This window comes from Pseudonaja textilis, chromosome 8 (assembly GCF_049901715.1).
Source record: "Pseudonaja textilis isolate UNSWEBS1 chromosome 8, rPseTex1.2, whole genome shotgun sequence".
Taxonomy (NCBI): Eukaryota; Metazoa; Chordata; class Lepidosauria; order Squamata; family Elapidae; genus Pseudonaja; species Pseudonaja textilis.
Genome location: NC_141997.1, coordinates 19872559 through 19900008, shown reverse-complemented (window position 1 = coordinate 19900008; position 27450 = coordinate 19872559). Strand labels below are relative to the sequence as shown.

The following is a 27450-nucleotide window of genomic DNA, read 5'->3' as shown; positions in this document are numbered from 1 at the left end:
CTAGAAAAACCCAGGGCTAAAGTCATTAATTAATGCTATTAATTTATATACACTAGACCAGAACTAAGACTAAAATTCAGAAATGGAGCATGCTTGCTATGGAACAAGTATTATTATTTACAAGTTCTATTATTTCATGATTTAATTGGGAATAAACTTCTACTTGATTGCCCCCACATATATAAATCAAATTATTTACCAGTTTGAAATAAGTCCAATTTTATTTTATAATTAGCAAGTACTTCATTTAAACCTTGTGGTTTATAGATTGTTTTTAATAGAAAAATAGAAAATATTTGTAGATTGATTTTTTTCATAAAAACTTGAAAATATCTTTTGCAGACTTATTCAAAGAATGATGGTTGAATTATTTCATTGCATATTTCATTATAAAATCCAATTATTTATAAAAAGTAAACAAAATACATCATTCCTAATTTCCCTTCAATAAGAAGTGTGCTGAGAGAAATAACCCAGAATTAACTATAACCTCAGTTATTGCCCTAATACTTCCAGAGTTAAAGGAAATTCAATAAAATTGATCACTATAACTTGCCTCTAAATTTATCATCCAGGAAAATATTCTGAAAACTGCAATTTAGGAAAATTAGTATTTCTGACTAATTGAATTACTAAAAACACTTTCAGGAGTAAATATAGTATAGGCAAATAAAAGTCCAAACTCGAATGTACATTGTTGATCTGGAAGTATAAAAGTGCTAACTGTGGGCCTTTCGGTATATTTAGTGTATTAGTGTGACCTCTGCCATCTAAAATAGCTTAACTCACTAATCCACTCTGTAATTTCTAAAACAGAATTATGAACCACAAACATGGAACAAAGTATTGAAAAAAAGGGTAGAGAGGAGTAATTTGGTCAAATCATTTTCTCTTATGTAAATTGTGGAGAAAAAATATTTGTTCTGTTTTTATTAGTAGGGGGATGAGTTGAGCAAATATCTACTGCTACTAAGCAGATTGTCAGGCCTAGCGCAAGACTGACATAAAACAATCCAGTCAAAATTCAGTTCTTTATTTATTAACACTATATAGACAGAATATTGCCAGACTAAATCTATCTATCCTAATCTAATGGATATGGATATACCCTAAATCTCTTTCCATAATCCATTTTTGGATTGCACGGTCTCTTGTCTCACCACCACCCCCCATTTGGAATATGCTACCTCCTTTCTGGGAACCTGCTGCTTTTACTGTAGTCCATCACCCTGTCCCTCACATACATATTCTATTTTTAGGCAGACTAAAAGCTCAGACCTATTTGACTGTATATACGTTGTGTCTGTATCCTGTTGGTTTTTTTAAAAAAGATACTACAATCTATCATAGATTTCAGTTATCAGAATCAACTGTTATTGATTTTACATATTCTACATTTAAATTGCTGGTGTTATATTAATGCTTTGTTTTGCTGTGTAATTTTAATTACACAATTAGACAATTTCATGCTACAGGTAATCCTTAACTTCAGCCATTTATTCAATGACTGTTAGAAATTATGATGATGCTAAATGAAGAATGATGACCCCTGTTGTAGTACCCTTGCTGTCATGTGATCAATATTTGGACATTGGCAATCTGCTTGCCCTTACAACTGGCCACAGGGGCATTGCAATTGCCCTACTTGCCTGTCCCCCCCATCTCAGCCCCTAAAGTGGTCCACCAACATGCGCAAAACTGCCTACACTTTGGAGGCCTTGGCCTGCTTCCTGCCCACTTATTCCCACCCCACCATGCCAGGATCCACTTACCTTTGCATTATTCTGCAGCTGCTGATAGGCATACCTGCTGATGAAGCTTTCTCACTGCCATCCTGCAAACAGGCTTTCTTTTTGTGTTGGCTTGGAAGGCTTTCTCCAAATCAGACGGAGAATGTGATTTCAGAAGAATGATTGCATTCATTAGCTTTCTAGCCTTCCTAACACAATCCTTCTGAAGGCTAGTCACATTTGATAACTTTCTTGTTCTGAAGGCTAGTCATGTTTGCTAGTTTTCTAGCCTTCATGAACCATTGCAAGAACAGGGCCCATTTGCTAGATGGTGTGAGTTGGTCTCAGTAGGAAGGCCACACCTCGTATTGGTTGGACACATCTATCAGCAGCTACAGAGTTAAGTGTTCCTAGGTATAGTGCAACAGAGAAAGGATTTGGGCCTCCTGGATGTGGTGTGGGGAGAAAGCTTGGACCTGCAAGTCCAGGTAGGTTTCTGCACACCAGAATAGAACAGAATACTTTATAGAATAGAATATTTTATTGGCCAAGTGTGATTGGACACACAAGGAATTTGTCTTGGTGTAAATACTCTCAGTATACATAAAGAAAAGGTACATTCATTAAGAATCAAGAATCATAATGTACAACACTTAATGATAGTCATAGGGTACAATCAAATCAAATCATATTAGGAAACAGTCAAGTGGGAGGGGAGGGGTGATAAGGAGTGGCCCCTTCCACCCACCCAAGGCACCCTGCATCCAGTTAATAACTCTCGCAACTGCTTAACTACCACAATAGGGAGAGCCAGGATTACACTTTTTGAGTGAAACAGTCATGTGGGCATCTTGCTTAGTGACCAAAACTCCAGTTCTAATTATAGGGGTAAGTTAAAGAACCTGTAGTTTCACTGTTTGGATATATATACAAAGTATCTACCAATTTATTTATTTATCGGGACCAGGTAACTTATTGGGACGTATCATGAAATTTTCCCTGAATAAAACTTAATTGTCTTTAAATGCACTTTCTCCCATGTAAATTTCCCATGATTTTTTTTTAATATTTTGGGGAGTTTTAAGAATAGAAAGTAGTACAGGAAGCTACTGGAAGGAAAACAGACCCTATTTCATATGTTTATAGTTCAAACCAAATTCAAAATCATACTGCCAAAATTCAGTGGCAAATAACTGAATGCTGGTGGTTTCAGGTTATGATTTCAGGTTATTTCTTGAGGAGGTTTTAAGAGGAAAAAATTGGAATGATAAGCTTCCATAGGGCAGTTCCTTCTTTCCTGCAGGTTGGAAGAGAACAACTTTTAAAATCTATGTTTTGAAGCATCGATCATTTTGTCACTGAATTTAATGGCATAGTCTCATATTGTTGGAACAGATGCTTTATTGAGGGCTGCGTATGAACATGGGTTACTCATCCCTAGCCAATATCAAATAAGCATATGAAGCTGTCTACTGCATTAAATTTAGCAGTATGGCAGTTTTCTTACTTTGGAAGCCAGCTTAAATCCTGCCTTATTTTGCCTCTCAAAAAAAAAGTGTATTTCTAGATGTGGGTAAAGGGGTGTAGAATTACCTAAATACAATTCCGATGGGCCAGAGGGGTGAATGTTACCCAACATAGGAAACGAATCAGAAGTTAAAGAAAAACAAAGTTATATGACACTGGTGTATTTCAATATGCTGGGCTTGGGTTTAAACACAGAATGATGAAGAAAAAAGTTATCACTGACTGACTCCAGAACAGGTAACAGGTAATAAGCTAGATAATTTATTTTAAATAATTCTTTCCTGTATTCTTAATCTCAAACTCAGATTTTCCAAAGGTATTCACCCTGGCTGTGAATAAAACCCAAATGAAATTCCTCATCCACCCTATCATTCTGGGCTGGACCAAGAGAGATCAGTTTTTCACTTCCTGTGTGACATCCTTTCAAGTATTTGAATAATGTGGTCATATTACCCAGTCATCTTTTTTCAAGGCTAAAAATACCCATGTCCTTCAATATTTTTTTGTATTACCAAGTTTCTAGACCTCTGATCATTGTTGTCCTTCTAACCCAATCTATTTTTTCTGATTTTTTTTTGGAAGGTAGTATTCAGAAATCGCCTTGTGCAAGATGGGCAACAAATAAATTTAATAGATAGATAGGTGATAGATAGATAGATAGATAGATAGATAGATAGATAGATAGATAGATAGAAATGAGAGCAGAACAGATGCAGCAATTACTATCTATAAATTTGGAAATTATATATCTGTTGATGCAGCCTAGAATTCCATGTGCTGTCTTTGCAGTTAACATACTGCTACTTCATTCATTTGCAATCAAACATGTAATCCCCACTTACCAAATACTCATTCAACAATTCTTCAAAGTTATGATAGTGCTGAGAAAGGAAACTTATGACAGGTCTGCAAAGTTGCAGCTGTTGCAGTATCCCGGTGTTCACATCATCACAGTTTAGGCATTTGGCAATCAGCTCACATTTATAATGGTCAGTGTCTCACAGTCATGTGATTACCTTTTGCAACCTTCCACAGATGGCTTCTGACAAGCAAAATCATTGGGGAAGCCATTAGAAAATTTGTAAGTTGTGATCTTACTGAATTTAACAATTCACAATGATTCACTTAATGACTACACCCAGAACTGATGTCATAATTTGTGTAATATGATATTTTACTACGTGCTGTGTACCAATGGAATTGCTAGTCCCATTTGTGGTTGGTAAGTGAGGACTACCTGTATTATTATTATTATTACTATCTGTGTGATTGCTATTAGAAAACTAGGTACTACCTATCCTATTCCTTTCCTTTTGTATTTTAGTTTCCTAAGTTCATCCCCTCCTCAAGAAGCTATTGCTAAATCCCATGGTTCAGAGCTTGGTGCATTTCATTTCCAGTTTAGTATTTTCATAAAGTCATTGGAGAAGGTCAGCAGTTTTGGATGAAGTATTATCAGTATGCTGATTATATCCAGCTTTGCATATCCACTTTAGGTCATCTGAGTGATGCGGTGGAATTATAGATCCTGGAGGCTGTGGGTGTCTGGATGCAACAGGTTGCAACAGGTTTCAGAACAACCCTAGCAAGATTGAATGGCTATGGGATTTGGGGGTTTTGAGCCCCTTGCTTGGTTATGTTGTATTGGATTGTGGCTTTGTAATTTTTTTCTGGCTGTTATGGTATTTATATATATATATTTGTATAAGTTCTTGTTTTTAATATTGGGAGCTGCTCAGAGTCAGGCTTCTAAGATGAGTGGCCATATACTGTAAATCCAATAAATAAATAAAATATCACCTTTTGCTTTTTGGACATCAGTTTTGTATTTCTGGGCTACCACTGTGTAGTTTTCCATTGTGATCTAGTTCTATTTGCATTTCTTGCATGCATCTCTTTTATTTCAATTCTTTGATAAGTTTTTTGTTTAGTCACATTGACTTCTTTTTCTTTTTTATCTTTTATCTTCTTATTGAAACTGCATCCATATTTTCTTTTAACAGTCTTGTTTCTAATTGTATTTTAATGTAATCTTCCTTAAGAACTCTTGAGCTTCTTTTCCCATTAGCTTCTCCCGCCGTTGCATGTATTTCATCCTTATATTGAGTAGGCTGAAATAAAAGCTAAAATCACTGTCAAAATTGAGACCAATGTGGAGGAAAGGATGTTTTGGAAATAGGCAGTGTTCCCCGTATAAATGGACCAGAGTCCTGAGGAGACAATAGTAAAAAAGAAAAGCAGATTTTTGGCAGTCTCTTTCCATGTAAGTATTTGTTTGTTTTTAAACATGCCACTGTGGAGACTGGCAAAAATATTGTATTACTTTCTCCTGACCTTTGTGTGTAACCAATAAGACTAACACAATACTAAACGGAAGGCAACAATTTAAAGAATAACTCTAGTGGATTCCATAGTATGCCCTACGTTTGAAATAGGCACTGATAGAATTCCATCTAGTTCAATTCTTCTGAATTCCATGCAACAGCCTGATGTTCTATATTTTGTTTAAAATATTTTTTATTGAATCAATTACTCTCTGACCTTTATATGCTCTCCTTACTTCAATATCTAGGCACTTACTGTCCAAATTTAGGAAAAAAATGATTTGTGTCCCCTTTAAAAATAAAAAGTTAAAAACATTTATCTGGGATTTTTAAGAGACGGTAGCTGCTGGACTTAGGAAAGTATGTGCATTAAATACTCTTATTTAAATACATTTTTTGAAAAAAATTTAGGGAACGTGCAGTCCAAGAACTTCGCAGGCAGAATCGTACAGCTTCGTATCATTTAACTTCTACGATAAGATCGACATCACCTGAACGTTGCCGGCACTGGTCTCCTGAGAGATCTCTGGATAGATCTTTGGATGGGTAAGAAAATGTCTGCTAAAAATATATTTCCTTTCTCTCACTGTTACTCAGGTATAGATCTTCTCTTTATCATGTTACAAAGACATCCTTAAATTAGAAATGAAGTCCATCATTTTATTTCTTTGTTGCTGAACTGCAAAAGTGTACCCAGGATGGCTCATAAAATCTCAAGGGTTAAAAACTGCTAAGAGAATTCTAATTTTAATTTTTTTTCTTTTGTTCTGAATTGTTTCAGGGCAGTGATTGGTTCTGTATCATGGTTTGCTTAATCACGAGTTAATAAACCACAGTTGGCTGGGTTATCTTCAAGCTAAGCCATAAACCCTAACCAACTGTGAGGTTCATGCCAAGCAAACCATATCCAGTGGCATCTATGGAAAAGCTGGGGCAGGGGGAAGGAGCTGTGTCAGACTAACGGAAGCACTGTTATGCTCCCGCCTTTTTATATATTCATCATGATGTCACATATTATTGTTGCAATGCTGATTTAATTATTCTGATGCCAGCAGAAGGCTTCTGAAGATGCTATGAACTCATTCAATATTTAGATCCCCTCACTCATTCTTGGATCTTTTGCTTCCTTTTTGTTTTCCTTACCACAAAATTATTGTGTATTTATTTGTAAGAGTTTATTTTCATGGTTGGGAAGCACTTACAGAACTGTATGGATTAAACATGCTTTTGAGATCATCAGTAAAATGGGGCATGTTTTTTCACAGACACCATAAGTATTATCGAAAAAAGAATTTATCTTATAATTCAAGAATGAAAAAAAGATTAGTGTGTTTGCATGTGAAAAGAATGTACAATCACCAGTGGATAAAATACAAAATTTCTTTATTCTTTCATAGGGATTCTATTTCAAAGGACTTCTAATTCAAGAAGATATGGAAAAAATTAGCATCCATTATAAAAATACCAATACATGCCAAACCAAACTCAAGGTTTATTAAAACAGTTGCTTTAATCCAATTGGTAAAGGATAATGTTCAGAGTGCTTATTAACTGAAGAAGCCTACATACACAAATATTTTATTTGGGGCATTACAATAAAAGCAATTATTGTTTTATAAAATAATTTTTATTATCAAAAAGATGTTTTGAAATGAAAATTGAACTGCACACCATCAAAAAAATATATTAAATGAAAAAATTAAAAGGCTTCTTATTCTTCATTTATTTGTTGTATCTTGGTTGCACATTTGCTAAATTGTTTAACATTTTGAGAAATTGATAGTCAAAATCAGTTTTACACAACCATTCAATTCTTGAATTATTTTGTTTTTAAAAGCTGATGACAAAGTCAGCGGGTTTTATCACATTTTCTCCTTCTGAGAATGAACAAACCACAATGAGTGTGCTGGTTTCTGGAAACCCACACTGACTTGACTACTCCTGGAGTTTAGGGAATCCAAGGAATAGGCTGATGGGTGTTATGGATGAAAGAGTTGGCAAAACTGATACATATATTTTATGTAAAGCATATCCAATACATCTTTCTCCTCCTATTTTCTCCACAACAACAACTTTGGACTGAGAGAGAGAGTGACTGGCACAAAGATATCCAGTTGACTTTCATGGCTAAGGCAGGACTTGAACTCCTGCTTTCTAGCTTGATGCCTTTACCAATGTGTGTTTCTGAAGTATGCCATCATTTTCATGTCATTATTAATAGAATTTCCAAGATTCCATAAAAAACCGTCAGTTTTATTTACATTGGGGAGATCCACCTTACTCATACTTTAACTTATTGAAATAAGTAAAAAATAAGAAATTTCTTAATAAATCACAACTTGAACATGAATTCATTGTATGATGTAGCTACAAAAAATGCCCTAAACCGCATCAACAAAAGTAAAATGTCAAGGTAAAGAAAAGTAATTGTTTATTCTATTTTGGTCAATCCACATATTATAAAACTTAGGGGGAACAATTGGAGGCATTAAATATTTAGTCTGGGAAAAAGTCTATAGAAAGACATGGCAGCTATGAATCTCAGGAGTGCTTTGTTCTAGGAAATAGGACGAGAAAAGGGTTAAAGTTTAAATTACAAGATTAATTATGGCTGGGTATCAAGAAGAATTTCCTCATCGTTGTTCAACAATGGAAGATACTCCTCTGGAAGAAAAGGTACAAGAATTTTCTCTTAGGATGAATACCTGGTGTTTATTCTCCTCAATCAGACAAATCTTACACTAATTACCAGTCACAAAGAAAAAACTCTAGGAAGCTTTGATAGAATAAGACACAAAACATCAATGGGAATCATTTCCCATTGTCTACCTATCTATCTGCTTACCTACCCATCTAATCTGTATCTACCTTGCCCAGAATGTCTAGGAGAACTTGGTTCCTTTATATCCTGCTGCATCAGAAAGCACTAAATTTCGTGCAGTTTCTTGTCAATTCTGTTGTTTTGACTAGTTGAGAAGTGATCAGAACAGTTTTTCAACCTGCTTGGAGTGAGTGGCAGAACTTGATTACCATGTAAAAATTAGATGACTAGCATTAGTCTCCTTTAGTTTCATAAAACTGGTGACATTTGGTTAGCTTACCTGGTTAGCAACTTGACATCCTGGGAGTTATCTTTTTTTTAAAAAAAAAAATCAGTAATGGTCTGTGATTTTCATAGAACAATTCCATATTTGCAGTACCAATTTCCTCTAATTTTAAATGACTATTTCAATTTGACTAGTTGACTGTAAATTGGCATTCCTGGCCATTTTCTAAAACAATCTTGTACGATTATTGAATATGATTATTTTGGCTGATTGGGAAGCTGGAGTTAAAGGCTTGAAATACAGCTTTTTCTCTGGAAATGGGTTTCCATGGAAATTTTGTCCCTTATTGTATTAATGCCTTCAGTAGCCCTTTGATTTTGTTAACATAGCTGGGAAGATGGTATTCTAGACCATTTTACCCTATGGTTTAGACTTTAGAGGGATTGAGGGCTAGTAAACTTATTCTAAAAACACTACTGCTATTAAATGTTCTCATTGATATAGAATACACCCCCGTTTTACCTGCATCAGTATCATTTTAAACATGTCCGTTATGGCCAGGTTCTTTCCCCAACCTTCAAAGAATCCTATTCTTTAAGGCTTATCTGCGGCTAAGCCTCACTGAATTTGAATGGTTTATTATCTCCGAAGGCTTGTGCCGTACAGTCATCTGCTTTGTGACCGACGACATTAGATGTCGGTGCAGGGAGCGAAACCTGGGGCGCATTTTTTCCCATTCTTTTCCGTAATCGACCCAGTCCTCGTTTCTTCGGAGACAAACCCTGAGGAATTCAGCAGAGTTTTCCTAGATAAGCCAATAGAGGATTGCAATTTCAGGCGGGCGCTTTCCTGGCAATGCTTCAGCCAGGAAAGTGGCACGAACGGTCCCAGGAAGGAGAGCCCCGATTAGAGCGAGCCTCCAGCTGCAGGCTCCCTCTCGACTCAAGGCGGGAAGTCGCCGAGCGAATGCCAATGGGCTGCTTCGTGAATGACCTGCGTTCCCTCCTCCCGTCTCCCCTGACAGCGCCAAGGGCTGCGCCCCGCCTCTTACTTCTTGCTCTCGGTCAAGGTGCCTTGTGGGGCTCTCCTCCGCGCTGGCAATCTCTTGCCTCCCTGAGGCCGACGGAAAGGTGAGTGAGTGCCGCGCCGGCCGTCGAGCTGGCAAGGCTGCCGAAGTTGAGACGGGAGGGGGGCGTCGTGGAAGCGGCCCTCAGGGTTGAGGTGCACCTGGCGGGAACATAGCTTCCCGTCGGCGCGCGCCCAGCCAGCAGGCCAGCTTCGCCACCAGGCTGCGCCTTCAAAGCTCTTCGGTTTCCTTGTGCGCCGCCTAATCCGCTGCCTTGTTTGCCCTGAAGGCAGAGATAGAGCCAGGCTTCTGCTGGTGAGGAGGGCAGGCTCACTTGTTGGAAGCAATAAATGCAGGACGCTTCATCGAGCAAAGGACATTTTGTGGAAGAGTTTCCCGAGAGAGCCCGCATCTTTATCAGCTCAATTTCCAGAAGATTAGGGCAGATTCATGAGTTTCAGTCACAGCACACACAAAATACTGGTTTATTATCTGAGCTCTTGGTTCAGACAGTCTTCAAAAAACTATGGATCATGGGGAAGTTTTCTTAGTGCAAGTGGGAGTTAGTCAAATAGTAGCCTTGAGATACTTTCTTGTTTTTAGAAACCAACTCTAGGCTGTTCCTCAAAGTTCAAAGTGCTCTCTGCCCCTCCTTGAACTAGCAGAAAATGAGGGCTGCTCCTGTTGCAGATCTCTAACCTGCCATAAACAATGTGGAGCCAATTCTGTATTGTGTGCAGGTTTTCTAAGAAAAAGGATTGGTGCATCAAGTTGGCTCTGTTTCTCTTTCTCCTTACCAGATGTCACCAGCCAGTGAGAAGACATTCACCCATTACTCCTCTTAAGGTAGACTAGGGCTGAGTAGGGAGGGAGGTTTTAATGGAGAGGGTAAACCTGCAGATCCCACAGTACTATACTACCCCACCACCCATGACTGTCACTAGTTTGGCTGATCCTTTTTTCAAAGTCAAATCCCTGGGCCAGGCATTGTCCTGGCTATCTTGTAAGTGAGAAGCCAGTTTAAAAGATCCCATTCTTCCTACTATCCCAGACAGATTTGGCATTCAGGACAGTAAAGAGTGTGCTGAACCAGTTTGCAGTGGCTAATAGATCTCTTGCAGTCCCTGATGTAGAATACTTTCTGCTTTTTAACATTATGTCATAACCCATTTTAAAGCCATTGTGATGGAAACTGGCACAGGTAGTTCTCAGTTTACGATCAGTCACATTTTGTTGGGTATTGTGGTGGTGGAAATTGTGGTGAAAATTGGTATAGACAGTGCATGACTTACAACAGGTCACCTAATACAGGGGTCTCCAATCTTGGCAACTTTAAGACTTGTGGACTTCAACTCCCAGAATTCCTCAGCCAGTCCACAAGTCTTAAACTTGCCAAGCTTGGAGACCCCTGACCTAAATAGACCCTCCAAAGTTATGTACCCCCTATACTTAAGACCCAGTTTTGAATTTCTGGTGTCTTCCCCCCCTTGCAAGTAATGTGATTTTGGGCTATTAGCATCTGACCCACATGTATAGCCATTTGCAGCATCCCACAGTCACATGACTGCAATTTATGAGGTTTTTGCCCAAAACTGGCTGAAAACCAGTGTTCACCAAAAATGCCTCAAAGCAAGCGATGGGTTTGCTTAGGGACTGCAATGGTCAGTTTACAATCGCAGCATTTGCTTAACAATTGCTGCAAAAAAGGTCATAAAATCAAGTTGGCCCCATGACAGTCTGCTTACAACTAACCCAACTTACTACCGTAATTGGCAGATTCCATTACAATCATAAATTGAATACTACCTGAATCATGTTGAGATGTAAAGAAGTAAATGCTGTATTCCTTCAAATCAACGTCACTTCTTGAATATTTATTGGACATGTTCCATGTATTTCCTTGGCAATAGTATAAGGAAGTATTTGCTGTTGCTTCCTTCCGTGATGTTTTTCTTCCACTTTCCAATCAAACTTGCAACTTGAGCTATATATCTGCAGACCTATAATGGCTATCTTTATTCATTTTATTCATTTTCAATATTTATTTTATTTATTTTTATTTATTTATTTTTATTTGTCAATTGTTTACAAGATAATAGGTATAAGTAAAAACATAGTTATGAATACATGGATACATATAAGAAAAATAAAAAATATAAAAGAAACAATAGGATATTTTTTCTCAAAAAATGTTACATGATCTGAAGAGATTTAGAAAGTAGAATTATCAGTTAACTGACATTTTGCCAAGCCAGCTAGAGATGGTACAGATCAGTTGCATTTTTAGGATGCAAACTGGTATAAAGAGGACCAAATGGAACAACAGTCTTTTAATTCTCTAGAAGGATACAAAAAAGGCAGACTGGTCTGTCCACATATATCTTGCCAGTGTCTCTGGTAAAACTCCAGAAAGGGATGAGATCAAAAATAGAGAGTCTTTGACTTATGTCCATTCATTTCTTCAAAATGTTAATGGTGCTGAAAAAAAAAGACTTACAACTTGGGACTGATTATACCAATTGCATCATCACATGGTCACATGGTCAAAATTTGGATGCTTGGCAGGTGACTCATATTTATCATGATTGCACTGTCCCAGGTCATATGATCATCTTTTGCAACTTTGTGACATGCAAAGTCAATGGGAAAGCAGATTCACTTAACAACCTGGTTACTAACTTAACAACTGCAGCGATTCACTTAACAATTATGGCAAGAAAGGTTGTAAAGTGGGGCAAATCTTACTTAACAACTATCTTGCATAGTAACAGAAATTTGGGGCTCAATTGTGGTTATACATTGAGGACTAACTGTAGTAGGAAATTCAAAAGCCTTTCTCTCAAGTTGGTTGGTCTAATAAATGTAACCTAAGTTCAGATTTTCTTCTTCATGTGCCATTTCAGAATGTGTGTCATATTGGTCTTGGATAATTGTGGTTGTACAACACACTAACCTATAGTTAACTGAATCATAGTTTATTCAGTTAATTCCATTTTATGTGACAAATTAATCCACAAACGAATGACATAAAATGTAGTGAGCTGTGTGAGTTCAGTAAGTTCTAGTAGTTCCATCAATATCTCTTCCATGGTCTCCCTAGAGCCTGCTCCCCAGTTAGCTATCAGTTCTTGTTACTGAGCACTGTATTACCCCAATACTGGTCACATTTCAGAATTTATTGATCCCAGTCAACCTAAAGAGGTTTAATGAGCCTAAGTGAAACTCCTCTTCCTTATTTTTGATTATACATTAGGGGTAGTTTTATTCATTCCCTCTACTCTTAATTGGATATGTCTCACTGAGCAAAGTTTTGTTTTAATCAGCACATTCATATGACATGTTAAGCTGTAATATAGTTGGATTGGTTAAATATGGCTTGTGAATTTGTGGGAGATTTGTATCAATGGCATTCAATCTATCAAGAAGAACCGCTTCTTTGCAGCGCCCCAATTAATAATTCATTGTTCTGAGCCAGTTGTGTGTTAGAAAAATTATGGTTCCTTTCCCTCTAAAGTATGTGTCTATGACCCCCTTATGATCTGTAACTTCAACTCCCAGAATTCCTGAGCCAGCACTCAGGAATTCTGGGGGTTTAAATCCACAGCTTATAAAGGGGCCATAGTTCCCCACCCCTTCTCTAAAGAACAGAAAGACAGAAAAACAAGGGCTATGATAGATTGTATAATTATAATTTTAGTGGGAGAAACATATTCTGTTACATTTCACTTTTACTTGCCTTTCTCTGTCAGTTTTCAGTGCTCTTCTTATGGCAGTGGAGAGGCTCTTTCTAGGCACAATGGAGTAGAGTAAAAATGGTAGTGTTGCCTGGTTACATTTGATTACTTGGGAGTTAATGCTCCACACGGCTCAGTCTGCGTTAGATTCCAAAGGGATTTCTCAATAATTTATTTGTGATATGTGCTCAGGTGGAAATGATATTTGTCACTCTTTAATTATCATACGTGTTCATCTTAATAACCGATTAATATTAATTCATATTAATTGAAATGTACTTTTAAAAATAAAAATATAAACATCTATATAGGTTCAGTATGAGTTTTTAACATATTTTATGTTAAAGGCTTCAGAAATGGAGTTTTTAATGATTCAGGTTTCTACAGAAGACTCATTACAACACAATTTTCATTTTAAAATCTTTGAATTGATGTAACGGATGCAAATACATTCAACAGGGTCTATCTGAATCAGGGGTGTCAAACATGTGGCCCATGGGCCAGAAGTGTCACATGTTGACCATGCCCACCCCTGGTTTAGCAAAGGGGGAAAAAGTTGCAATGCATCACGTGATGACAACATGACCTTGCAAATTTGACACCCCGGTCTAAATGTTTGGGCCAGCAAAAAAAGTACCATATTCTAGAACAGGGGTCACAAAACTTTCAGACCCCAGGGATCACTAAATTCATAATTTTAAATCCCATGGACCAGTAATATGATCTGCCTAATGACCGGCTAGGTGGGCATAGCTAGGTGGTCATATGACTCGGTGGGCATGGCCAACTCGATGTCACTCACACTGAAGGGCACCTTGCTGGCTTCTACTCACCCCTCCCCTCCCAGCCTCTCCCCACCTGCCTGCCTGGACTCCTTAGGGCCCCAACAGGAAGCAATTGTTGGAGCTAAGCAGCCACCATGAGAAAGAGTTGGCAAAACAGCTGGCTTAGTTCAAATTAGATCTAACCAAGAAGGAGGTTCAGCAGAAATACCTCACTGAGGACTACAAGCATAGGCTTTCCAAGCATAGGGAAGACCTGCAGGAGTGCAAGGCCCGGTACTGGTGCCTGGAGGTCAGTGGGCTGAGATGGTCAGCCAGCTCCAGGCCCTGATGCAGTCCCACTGGAACCATGCCCTCTGGCTCTTCGCCACCTGCAGCGCTTCCCTCCAGCCTTCGTCCAAAGCCCCGCACCAGGAGGCTGAAGCAGACCCCAAGTTGGAATTTCTGCCCTCCTCCAACCCACACGAAAAGATCCCAAAGGGGGAGATTCTGCAGCAACACAAACATTCATTGCACATATCTGGCCCAGGGGCTATAATTTGAGGACACCTGATTTACTGCAATATAAAAAATGCAGATAATTTTTCTGCAGACCATCAAAATTTTCTCCCAGATCACCAGTGGCCCACAGACCACCAGTTGGTGACTGCTGTTCTAGGACACTATTCCAAATATTGTAGGTAAAAATTTCCGAAGGAATTTTTGCATCTCTCTCAGTTTTTATCTCTATAATAAGGGAGCTAGCATTTATTTATTTGGTTCATGTGCCACTCCATTTCTGAATATTCTAGCAGTTTACTAGAATATTTTACATAAAAGTAAAACAAAAATCAGTAGTATAAATGTAACAGCAAGAAAACTCTTTACTGTGAGCCCCAATGCCTTTTTGTATAGAGACTTGTTTTCACTTCTTTGATAATATAATTGTGTGTGTGTGAGAGAGAGAGTGGGCCTAGAGATTGGGGAACCATCATTTAGAAGGCTCAAGCAAGAGTCCTTGCAGGTAACATTCCTTCAGATTTGTAACTCTGAGCAAGAGAGGCAGTTTTCGCATAGAAAAAATGGTCTGGGCAATATCCAGTCACTTATTTATATAGGTAACAATCCAGAGTTCTTGTTGAGGTAATTCCCCGTTAGGAGAATGAGCGCACACAGGGAGACGTAGTGAGAGTGGTGAAGAATATATTTATCCTGGTTTATATATTTTCCAACCCAACTAACTGTTAGGTGACTTACATTCCTAACAGTTCTCACTCAAGGCTCAAAGGACCAAATCTACATTATCCTACTTTGTACACATTATGTGGAGGTGTGACATCTCAAGAGAAAACTCTAATGCTGGGAAAGGTGAAAAGAAAGAAGATGACCAGCAGCAACATGGATAGATTCAGTTATGATAACAGGGAGTGTACCAATGGAAGACCAGATTAGAAACAGATTGTCATGAAGAAAATCAATTTATGTAGTCACCAAGAGTTGATACTGACTTGATGGCACGTAATTAATACATCCAAGCTATGTAGGTGATAACCAGCACCTTGCTTTTTTACCTAAAAACTGACCAGCCCTAATTACCTTCTTTAATATGGAAATGCATTATGCAGGTTTCTGTGGAACCTGCTTCTAACTGAATAGGTTTGATTTCATAGTAAGTGTTGCACAGGATGTGGAACAAGCAGGAAGCATTCCCTGTGCCAGTTCAACCTTTTGTAATCAGCAAGCCAGAAACAATACAAAGGGCAAATGTACAATAATCATTTATTTATTTATTTCATTTATTTGTTCTATTTATATCCTGCTGCAATCCAAGCTGCTCTTAGCAATTTACATGCTACAGTACAGAAGCTAAAACACCCACAGCAAGTCTTTAAAATACAGCACCACCATTTAAAATAAACCCTGCAGTGAATCAAAAATCACAGGCAGAATAACAGGAAGTTGGACATTCAGATAAAAGATGGCTAAAATTCACCTGTGCAATTAGACAGGTGCTTTAGGGCAGAATAGCTGAACTAGTATTTGTAGCTGAAACTGGTAAATGCAGGAAAACTATCAAATAAGTAGCAAAAGTTAAGTTTATTTTTCTCCATTTTCTGGAAAGTGCACATGGAAAAGTGGGGTGCTACATCAAAAAATAAATATCTTTATGGATGCCATTTTATAGTATAGTAGATACAGATTTTATTCCTGAAATACTGTTGGTTTGCTTTCCATTACTCTATCTTCTTGAAAGCTTGGGAATAAATAAATTTGCCTTCAGGAAACAGGGTAACAGATAACAGATAATCAGAGTTTGAAGGGACCTTGTAGGTCATCTAATCCAACCCGCACTGCCCAAGCGGGAGACCCTACGCCATTTCTGACAAATGGCAGTCCAATCTCTTCTTGAAAGTCTCAACTGATGGTGCTCCCACAACCTCCGAGGGCAAGCTGTTCCATTGGTTGATTGTTCTCACTATCAGAAAGTTTCTCCTTATTTCCAGGTTAAATCTCTCCTTGTTCAGCTTCCATCCATTATTCCTTGTCTGGCCTACAGGAGCTTTAGAAAATAGCTTGACCCCTTCCTCCCTGTGGCAGCTCCTCAAATATTGGAAGACTGCTATCATGTCTCCCCTGGTCCTTCTCTTTACTAGACTAGCCAAGCCCAGTTCCTGTAACCGTTCTTCGTATGTTTTGGCCTCCAGTCCCCTAATCATCCTGGTTGCTCTTCTCTGTACTTTTTCTAGAGTCTCAACCAGTGGTGGAATTCAATTTTTTTTACTACCAGTTCTGTGGGCGTGGCTTGATGGGCATGGCAGGGGAAGGATACTGTAAAATCTCCAGTCAGAGGTGGTATTTGCCGGTTCTCTGAACTACTCAAAATTTCCGCTACTGGCTCTCCAGAACTGGTCAGAACCTGCTGAATACCACCTCTGGTCTCAACATCTTTTTTGTAATGTGGTGAACAAAACTAGATGCAGTATTCTAGGTGTGGTCTTACTGAGGCTTTATAGAGTGGTATAAGTACTTCCCTTGATCTTGATTGTATCCCTCTGTTAATACAACTTAGGATTGCATTAGCTTTTTTGGCTGCTGCTGCACACTGCTGGCTCATATTTAGCTGATTGTCCACTAAGACTCCAAGTTTCCACTCACAGTTACTGCTCTTGAGCCTGGTTTCACCCAGTCTATATGCGTACTTTTGGTTTTTCTTGCCTGTGTGTAGGACTTTACTTTTCTCTATGTTGAATTTCATTTTGTTAAATATAGCCCAGTGTTCTAGTCTGTCAAGATCCATCTGGATCTTGAGCCAATCTTCTTGGGTGTTAGCTATTCCTGCCAGCTTAGTATCATCTGCAAATTTCATAAGTTCCCCTTCTATTCCCTCATCTAAGTCGTTAATGAAGATATTGAAGAGTACTGGGCCTAAGACGCAACCTTGTGGCACCCCACTGCTTACTTCCCTCCATGTAGACTTAAACCCATTAAGGACTACTCTGGGTACGGTGTGCCAGCCAGCTGCGAGTCCATCTAGTGGTGGTGCTATCTATTCCACTTTTTTCTAGCTTACTAAGAAGTAGGTTGTGTTTTGGATGACCTGGGGAGAAAGTGACAAGTATCAAAAGGAATTCAGGAAAACAAAGTATTAATGGAGAGGACAAATGTAGGAGAGACATGGCTTCAATCAAGGCTATCTAGTGACCAAAGGAATTCCTTCCCAACCTTGTTCACATCTTCAATAGGTCAACTGGTCTCGTTTCCAAGATAATGGATTGACAAAGGTAGGAGGGAAGTACAATGTCAGAACTGTCATTGTACACTTGAACTTCACATCTACTAGCTGCCAATCTGCCAGGAACAATGAGAGGAAGCTGGTTGGGAGAGAGGGAAGCAAACTATTCGTCATATCTTCCACACACACCAGCTGATGGTCAAAATGCTGGGAATGAAATGCAACAGCTCACTAACCAGCCCACTGTTGAAGAGACAATTCCCAAAACAATTTATTCAAATATAATTGGATAATAAGAGACCAGCAAGAGGGAGGAACTTGGGAGGAACTGGATGGGGAAAGTTAACTAGGAACATTTGGTGCCCAAACTTTAGTTCTGGTGTTTATTATACTGAAATCCACTTGGCCTTTAGTAAAGTAAACCTTTCACACTGAATGGAGTTCAGAGTCATTCTTACTTAAAGGACCAAGGGGTAGGACTGACATAGTATTGGTTTCAAGGAGAAACCAATCCTTAGTCCAATACCCTTACTGATAACTCAAGGCCATTGGATGCTTGAGCTAAGGAGTGGATGAAGTCAATGTTGTGCAATTAAGGGAGATGTTGAGAATGTCACAGAAAGTGGAGGTAGGACTAGAGAACAGCACATATGGGGAAAGGGAATTGTATTTATAGAGAAGCCTTCAACCGAAAGCAGTTATTGATCACAGATTTAGGAGGGGAAAGTACTTTTCTTCCATCAGAAGCACAACCATAAAGCAAAATGGCACTCTTTTAGACTTTGAAAACAATGTATTTTCTCTAGGGGTTGTAAAATCGAAACCTTATCTTTTATTTTATTTTTTACAAGCTATCTTAGCAACTTTGCTTTTGTTATTTCTATGCATTGTGTAAAGTTATATATCTAATTCCAAGGAATTGTAAAGACCATAAGCTTCCTGGGCAACATCAAATTCTACTAAGAATTCAGGTCAGGGACTCCTTCCTTGTTTCCTAGCAACTTAGGATACTGGGGCTTTTTCTGTTTGAATGAAATCATTCAGCAACAGAGACCAGGATCATTTGCAGGGCCTAAGGCAATATTTTGCATACACTTGGGAAGAAGCTCTGTAACATAACACATTCCTGCCTGTTTATAAGAAGAGGGCTCTGCCTTTTGAATCAGATTGAACCAACATTACTTCAGCCTCCTTTAACGTGAAGAATAGGATTAGGATTCGGATTTTATTACTGCTTGGTTGGTTGTCAAGGTGAGGCATTTATCTTCAAACCATGTACTTTCCTAGTTACTGAATTTGGTAAATCAAAACCGTATTCAGGTAAAGACTTCCATGTCCTATTGATCTAACTGAAGCAAAGATTTCCAAAGATTTATTGGTTACTAATGCAAACAAATAGACTGGGGCAAGCCCTTTTCTACTGCATTTAATTAGGAATACTGCCAAATGCGCTTACTGTTTCCATTTGTATAGTGTAGGAAACAGCCTTTACTTTTTTGTGATTAATCAGGATTGATCTAATTTAAAAAAATACTTTGTTGGAGTGATAGTATAATATCTGCATAAGCCCTCCAAGAAAATTGATGCATTGTTGACTATGATAATATTGTAAATAATCTGTAAAGGATCTGCATACATTTTTAATGTTTTAAAATGTGAGTTCTCTAAAATTGCAGCTTTTCAATGTTATTTTGCTTATTCTATTTATAATTATGCAGACTATGAATTTTCAATTTAAATTTTAAAATTTCTTTGTGTTGACTACTTTTGTTTATGATCAACATTTTGCGAATTACATATTGGAATCTTTGTTTAATTTCTTTAAATAAATGAGTGCTTATTCAGATAATAAAATAAAATCATATTTTGGCTAGATGTCCAGATGACACTATACTGTAATTTTGTTTGTTTAGTTTTGGCTTAACATGATATTGAAACCAGCTCTTGTTGCTTGCATGTTATAGATGATGGTTTAACTTGATGTCCGTCAGATTTCCTGGAAAAACTTAAGCAGAAATTCCAGGATATTAGATAGAATCTGAGATATGAAACACATAGCTAAATAAAAAAATACTTTATTGCATATTAGAATGAAGTCATAAAGGAGTCGGTTGACCTTTATTGCTTTTTGGTCCTGCCACTCTTTGAAAACTGCTCATAGCCTTGAAGTTGAGTTGTTATTAATCATTTTATATCTGATTTATCTTCTGTTGGAAATACTGGTTGTTGTTTAGGTTCTTACTATGTGAACCATACCACTGTGGGCAGCTATCAGATCTGCACTATAAAAGTCCAGAGGATTGTGAGATATTTTGCATACTACTGTCTAGATTTTAGCTTCCCAGATTGGGTAGTCTTATTCTACAATAATTTGTTCAAAATATAATTAAAATAAATAATAAGACATGATGTATGAAAACAGCCTATGTTTTAGCCCTCACAAGGATTTTCTGAGGGGAAAAAATATTTTGCAACATAGTTCTGAGAATTGTTAAATTGTATCTCTGCATTTCTGATGTGCTGTGTCAAATTAGAACATTTATCATTGCTACTAGGGGAAGATAGAAGCTGTATATTTTCATTGTAGAATACAAAAAAAAAATCTGAATCCTGAAAATAGAATAGGTGTTGGGTTTGTTGAAAGGATAGGATCTTTCTAGCATTTGTAAATTTTATTTTAAATTAATGTGAAGGTAGGTTTGGTGTGAAAATTGGAGAAGGCTCTATTCCTAAAAGTATTTAGTGCTACAGGCAATATAACGTTTCTTGCAAGCAAAGAGAAAACAGTAGTTAGGTTGACTTTTATATTTGCTTATCAACAGGGAATTCGAGGATACCATAGAATAGATGACCATGACTTCTCCCTTTTCACTTGGATTGCTCTCATGGACATTAAATTCAGTGTGGTCTCTTGATCACAAATAAATAATCTTCATATACACAATTTTGCAAGACTAAAAACCTAGCCGAACACTGCAGAAACTGTGCTAGCTCTCACTCAGGGTAAGTAATATCACCTTGTACTACTTCTTGCAATATTAGTATGATGTTAGGGAAATTGCTTTTTCTTTTCTCTTAATTCTGATAAGCCAATATGGATGATGGGTAATCATCATATTTTTACCACTTCTACTAAATCCAGTGTAAACTATCCCTGCCAATAATGATAATAACAATATTTCTAAATTATCAGAGTTGTAGGGGTCTTAATTACTTGAGTATGAAGTCACTAGGCTGTCACCTCTTGCTCCACTTTTCAACAATTATATATGGTCAGTGCAATAAAATGAGATAAGATATTATGGTTACCCAGATTACAACATGATAGATTCCTATAAAAATTGATTTAGTTATTAGAATACACACTGCTATCCAGTTAATTAAAATTATTGATCATTTCTCCTAAAATAACTGAATTTCCAATCATGAACTAACTATGACCTACCAATTTATCTCCCTCATTTCTGTATTAGATTTATCAGATTTACTCTGAGAGGCATAACTAAAGATGAAAAAGTTCCCTATGTTTCTGCTTAGAGGATCAGTGTGAATTTCAGATCATTTAATGAGATAGTTCCGACAAGAAAAGCCAAGATATCCCTGAAAGAATTTGAGAGGGACATCTACTTTAGCTATTGCCTCTCTTTGGATGGGTGGTCTTTAGGGGGAGGCATTTGGAGGGAAACTAGGTAAGAAGCCAACTGTGCAAAAACAGCGTCCATTGCTCACAATGTTAAACTGAGGGTCTCTCAGAAAATCATTTGGGCTTCACTGCTCCAGGAAAAGAAAAAAAACTTGGACTCCCTCACTTGTACATGGTCGTCACCCTTTATTCCCAGAGCTTCTGAGACTGAGGCACAGAGATAGACATGGTTTTCTGGATCAGCTGATTACTTCAGTGCCTTTTTGAACCTTCTGAACAAGACTGTGAAGCAAGAAGTGGCATGATCCCGATCTATTGTTTGGAGACCTGCCACCTCATGCCTGCGTTCTGCAATTGTTTCAGTACCAGTCTGTCATAAACCCTGGGAGGAGAGGGGAGGGAGGGGGAGCACTTGGGGGAGAGTGAAAGTTAAGAAAGTGAAGGTGCCTGCCAAGATGGCATTTCAAGGTCACTCTGCAATGAGAAGAATGCAGCTGCAAGCCTGCTTACAATCCGAGCGGCCATTTCTAAAACATCTTTGAAATTGATTGGACGGGGGGTGGGGTGGGGGACCAGCAATGGGAAGTACTTAAGTGGGAAAAGGTTTTGGTATGTAAATTTCAGTTCTGGCTTTGCACTACCGTATTTCACTTGGCTTCTCGTGAACCATACCTTTCTCAACCCGATGGTTGTTAAGGGTCGTTTTTACTTAGAAGCCTAAGGTATGGAAAGTCTGACATTTGGAGAAAAAGTGTTAGTGGGAAGTCAAATTGCTTTCAGTAAATGCTTCCATGAGGCAGAAGTTTTACTTGAATGAGTGAGCATCAAGAGAGAGAAATTAGGCTGTCTCTACTTACATGTGTTTGCTTATGAATTAAATTTAGTGGTGAGCCTTGTTTCTACACCATGATACAATAAAAATTGAATTAAATTAAAGTTTAAAATTGTTGTGATTACAAGTAATCCTTGAAATACATGCAATTCTCATGAGTAAAGGTGTTTAAAAATAAAGATATCATAAATGTTGCCAGATAAGGAGCCTTACTTCTTAGTATCTCCTGCAATGAAGATGTTACTTACTATGATAATGACAAGTTTGTAACCCAAAACATTCACTCAGAGAATTCTAACAGCACAACCTGCCAACATTGAGATACATATGTTCTGTTATTATCTCTACTGCAATAAACCATTGATGAAAAAAGCATTGAAAATATTAGATATTTTATATAATTCAACTGATATATGCGTAGGAATTTGGAATATTTTGAAAGTGCTATATATACAAGTAGTCCTCAATTTACAACAGTTTGTTTACTGCTTCAAATTAAATGTAACTGAAAAAAAGCTTATGACTGAGTGGACAATCACTAGTCTTAGTGGACAACCAGCTAAACATGAGCCAGCAGTGTGCAGCAGCAGCCAAAAAAGCTAATGCAATCCTAAATTGCATTAACAGAGGAATACAATCAAGATCAAGTGAGATACTAATACCACTCTATAAAGCCTTAGTAAAACCACACCCAGAGTACTGCATCCAGTTTTGGTCACCACATTATAAAAAATATGTTGAGACTCTAGAAAAAGTGCAGAGAAGAGCAACCAGGATGATTAGGGGACTGGAGGCCAAAACATACGAAGAAGGGTTATAGGAACTGGGCTTGGCTAATCTGGTGAAGAGAAGGACCAGGGGAGACATGATAGCAGTCTTCCAATATTTGAGGGGCTGCCACAGAGGGGAAGGATTCAATCTATTTTCTAAAGCGCCTGTAGGCCAGACAAGGAATAATGGATGAAAACTGAACAAGGAGAGATTTAACCTGGAAATAAGGAGAAACTTTCTGACAGTGAGAACAATCAACCAATGGAACAGCTTGCCCTTGGAGGTTGTGGGAGCTCCATCACTTGAGACTTTCAAGAAGAGATTGGACTGCCATCTGTCAGGAATGGTGTAGGGTCTCCTGCTTGGGCAGGGGGTTGGACTAGATGACCTATAAGGTCCCTTCCAACTCTGATTATCTGCTATGACATTTTTTTCACACTCACAATTATTGCAGCATCCCCATGGTCATCTGATTGAAATTCAGATGCTTGGCAACTGGTTCACACGATAGTAGCAATGCTCTGGTGTCATATGCTCGCCTTTTGTACTCTTCTGACAAGCAAAGTCAATGGGGAAGCGAGACTCACTTAATCACCATGTTACTGACTTAACAACTGCAATAATTCACTTAACAACTGTGATGAGAAAGTTCATAAAATGGAGGGAAATTCACTTAACAAAATATTTCACTTAGCAACAGAAATGTTTTGCTTGATTGTAGTCATTGAGATCTACCAGTACATTCATATGCATAGGCCCATATATAACTTTCACCCTGATAACATTCTAAATTGCCCCAGAGCCTCTTTTGTCTTTTGTTGTTGGCCTGATTTGCCACTCTTTACCTGATTTCTTATTTGTTCTTGGTTGGGTTTTTTCTGAATTGTATTGTATTTTGGTTTTTTTGTTATACTATACTATGATTGGGTATATTGTAATCTCTGAAATAAAAGTGAGCCTAAGTCTCATTGGCACCCAATGTGTGGAAAATTTAATGGACTTACATGTGCCTGAATTTTCTATGAATTATTCTTTAATGGACATTCTATTTTATCAAGATAGAGAAGTAAGAAGTAAAAATTAGTTTTATTATTTCAAGTTCATGCACTCTCTTTTGCTCACTTTAAATTCATTCTGTAAAATATTTTAATTAAAAAATTTAATTAAAATATTTAATTTAATTAAAATAAATAATTAAATATTTTACGGAATGAATTTAAACAGGATGACATGAAAAATAGGCAAATAGGTGCAAATAAGTTTTTAAAATTTGATAAATAAATTAAATAGTTAAATAATCAAAGAACCTAAATGAATATTTCTAAAATTTTAAAAGTGCATCATTTTTGGAACAAAAAAATTAAAATCCCTAGTAAGTTTAAAATAAAGATGTCTGTGATTTCATCTTTCATACAAAATGGACTTTGGTATCTTTTAAAAGTTCATTAAATGAGGCAATTTTCATCTTAGATGATTATATAATATTTTTCTGAAGAATTAAACTAACAATAGTCAATATGTATAAGTAAGTATATTTCCTGTGCATTATTTTTAATTGTGTTAATTGAAAAGTTAGATTTTTTTTAAAAAAAATCACATATTCAATTGGCATTTATTAATTTAAAAGTTTTATACAGATGCCCATCTTATAACCAACTTTGGACAGCTACCAATTAGAAGTTAAAACAATATACAAAACCATATTAAAATTATAAAAACTAACTATATTAAAATACCGAAAAGAACAAAAGCCTGGGACCAAGTCAAACGTCAGATGTACAGCTATTTAATCTTAGCTGAGGGCTTGGGGGAAAAGCCAGATCTGCAATGCTTTATGGAGGGTAGAGACCTCCTGAACTTCATTGAGCAGAATGTTGTGGAGACCGCAATCATCCAGGTCATGGTTGTCCCAACAATGCTTTTCAAAAGGTAGCTGGACTTTCTTGGTTATTTTTTTCTTTGAAAATGTTTCACTTCTTCAATACTCACTATTTTAAGAATTGTAGGAGCTCTTTTTTGTTTTCAAGCAAAAAACTCTCAAGCGATTAAGTTGCCTTTTGAAAAGCACCTTTGGGACATTTATGGGGCAAGAGTGTTCTATAGGTCAGAGGCTGCCACAGAAATGGCACATTTCCTATCTCTCATCTTATGGTGATATTTAGGGGAAGGGATTAGAAAATGCCTAGTTAGGCATCTTCTATTCCCTTTCCCTAAATATGGATGGATAGGTGTCCTTAGGGAAAGATGGCCCCACAAATAATAGGGCTTTAAAGGTAAGAAGCATCAGCCTGAATTCCACCTAGAAAGAGGAAGCCAAAGATGTTACCTAGGCAAACCAAGGAGCCTTCATTACTGTGCATGGTGCTGCATTGTAGACCAGTTGAAATTTCCAAGTGGTCTTCAAGGAGATAGATAGATAGATAGATAGATAGATAGATAGATAGATAGATAGATAGATAGATAGATAGATAGAATTCTTTATTGGCCAAATGTGATTGGACACACAAGGAATTTGTCTTGGTGCAAATACTCTCAGTATACATAAAAGAAAAGACACATTCGTCAGGAGTCAAAAATAATAAGGTACAACACTTAATGATAGTCATAGGGCACACTAAGCAATCAAATCATGCCTAACTATCTTGATATAAATATATATGCTGTTATTTCTTACTTAATAAAACCAAGTTTGCTTTACAGATTAAGAACAGAGGAAATAGAATGTCATATAGAGTAGGATTCATTTGAATCAATTCCAGTGAAAGAAGAGAGCTCTAAGGCACCCTAAGAATGCTATATGAATATTTTAGCATTATGTTCCATGTTAATAAACTCCAGCTTGTTCAGCTTTGTATTAGATCCTTGGGGATTACGTCAGATGAGGAAATGTGTTTATCACATAGTGGTTATTGTTAAACTCAAATAAGCTTGGCTGCTGCCTAGAATGATTACACCAAGTTAAGATTGTTTTTGTTTCATACATAATGTTTCCCAGGAAGTTGTGGTGTTTGCTGTTGAAAGTCTGAGGACAGGGAGATTTTGCCTGCTGTAGTACCCCCATTTAGTCAAAATGTATCTTCTCTTCAAACGACATCTAAATTCTTTGATATTCCAATTCCAATTGGCAATTAAAGGTAACCTAAATGTGAAACACACCAATGCTCACCCCAATATTTAGATAGATAAAGAACAAGAAATAATGTGTAATAACTTTTTCAAAAAGCAACTCCACTGAAAAACATTAAGCAAAAAAAGAACCTTTTGGTTAAAGTGATAAAATAGTAAAAATAATAAAAACCTTGAAAAATAAACAAGAAAAATATTCAGGAAAAGAAAAAGAAGCAAGAAAAATCACCCACCAGAAGTTTAAAGGAAAAATTAATTAATTTATTTTTTTTTTTTGTCATGCATCATTCAAAAGCTTATATTTGCAAAAAGTCTGTGGCAGCAGTTCTGGAAAAATAATTATTTTCTTGCTGTTTTACCAAAGCCTCTACTTGCTAAATAAATTCAGGGTATGGTTCTGTTTGTAGCTCTTTAAAGTCTACTGAGAACGCTGAACATTGTGTATCTTCTTTGAAAGTCAGTTCAGAGTTGTATTTCTTTCTTCCTTCTTGGCATGGCCATGTAACCTGTTGCTAGGATGGCTAAAGTGAGGGCTCATTACTAGTACCATCAAGATAAATTAAAAGTTAGACATTTCAAATATATTGCCCAAGATATAGAACCCCAGAATTTGGCATAAAATTAGAAACAGATGCCTAGCGGAGAGATGGTAAGGTGAAACCTACGCTTGCTTTTCTGTTTGTTTTGTGCCTTTATTATTTTTACAAATATCTCACCTTCCTCTTCCCTATTTTCCCAACAATAACCACTCTGTGAAGTGGATTAGGCTGAGAAAAATGACTGGCCCAAAGTCACCCAGCTGGTTTTCGTGACTAAGGAATGACTTGAATTCATAGCTTCTCATTTCGTAGCCTGATACCTGAACTGCTAGACCAAATTGGCTCTATTTTTTTAAAAATTGTAATATTTGAGGCTATGCTGTTCCTTGCCTTTTGACCATACACCCCAGAGCCTGAAAATCCATCACTTTAACTTACAGCTCATCTTGTACAATTATTTAAATATACATAGTGTAGGAAGTAGAGAATAGTACATTTTTAGGTCCTTGTTAAATTTTAAAGAGAAATTAATATCCAAACTAGCCTTAGTTAATGGGGATAGATGATAACACAAAGCTTTCATCATGCAGACTAAAACAGTCAGTGTGTTAAAATAT

General features: G+C 37.2%; 2 protein-coding genes across 4 annotated transcripts in view; both read left to right on the top strand.

Moving 5' to 3' along the window:
• The window catches only part of TSGA10 (testis specific 10), a 50670-nt gene extending 43384 nt beyond the window's left edge, over positions 1 to 7286 (top strand). For all 3 annotated transcript variants that reach the window (XM_026707537.2, XM_087938462.1, XM_026707539.2), the window contains 2 exons: positions 5993 to 6127; positions 6979 to 7286. In XM_026707537.2, the coding sequence (XP_026563322.1) occupies positions 5993 to 6127; positions 6979 to 7003 (160 nt within the window). In that variant the 3' untranslated portion in view covers positions 7004 to 7286. The remainder of the gene's footprint in view (positions 1 to 5992; positions 6128 to 6978) is intronic.
• Positions 7287 to 9509: 2223 nt separating this feature from the next.
• CRACDL (CRACD like) overlaps positions 9510 to 27450 on the top strand; it is a 46853-nt gene continuing 28912 nt past the window's right edge. Inside the window, exons 1-2 of the mRNA XM_026707535.2 lie at positions 9510 to 9758; positions 20745 to 20925. The gene's annotated coding sequence lies outside the window, so the exon portion shown is untranslated. The remainder of the gene's footprint in view (positions 9759 to 20744; positions 20926 to 27450) is intronic.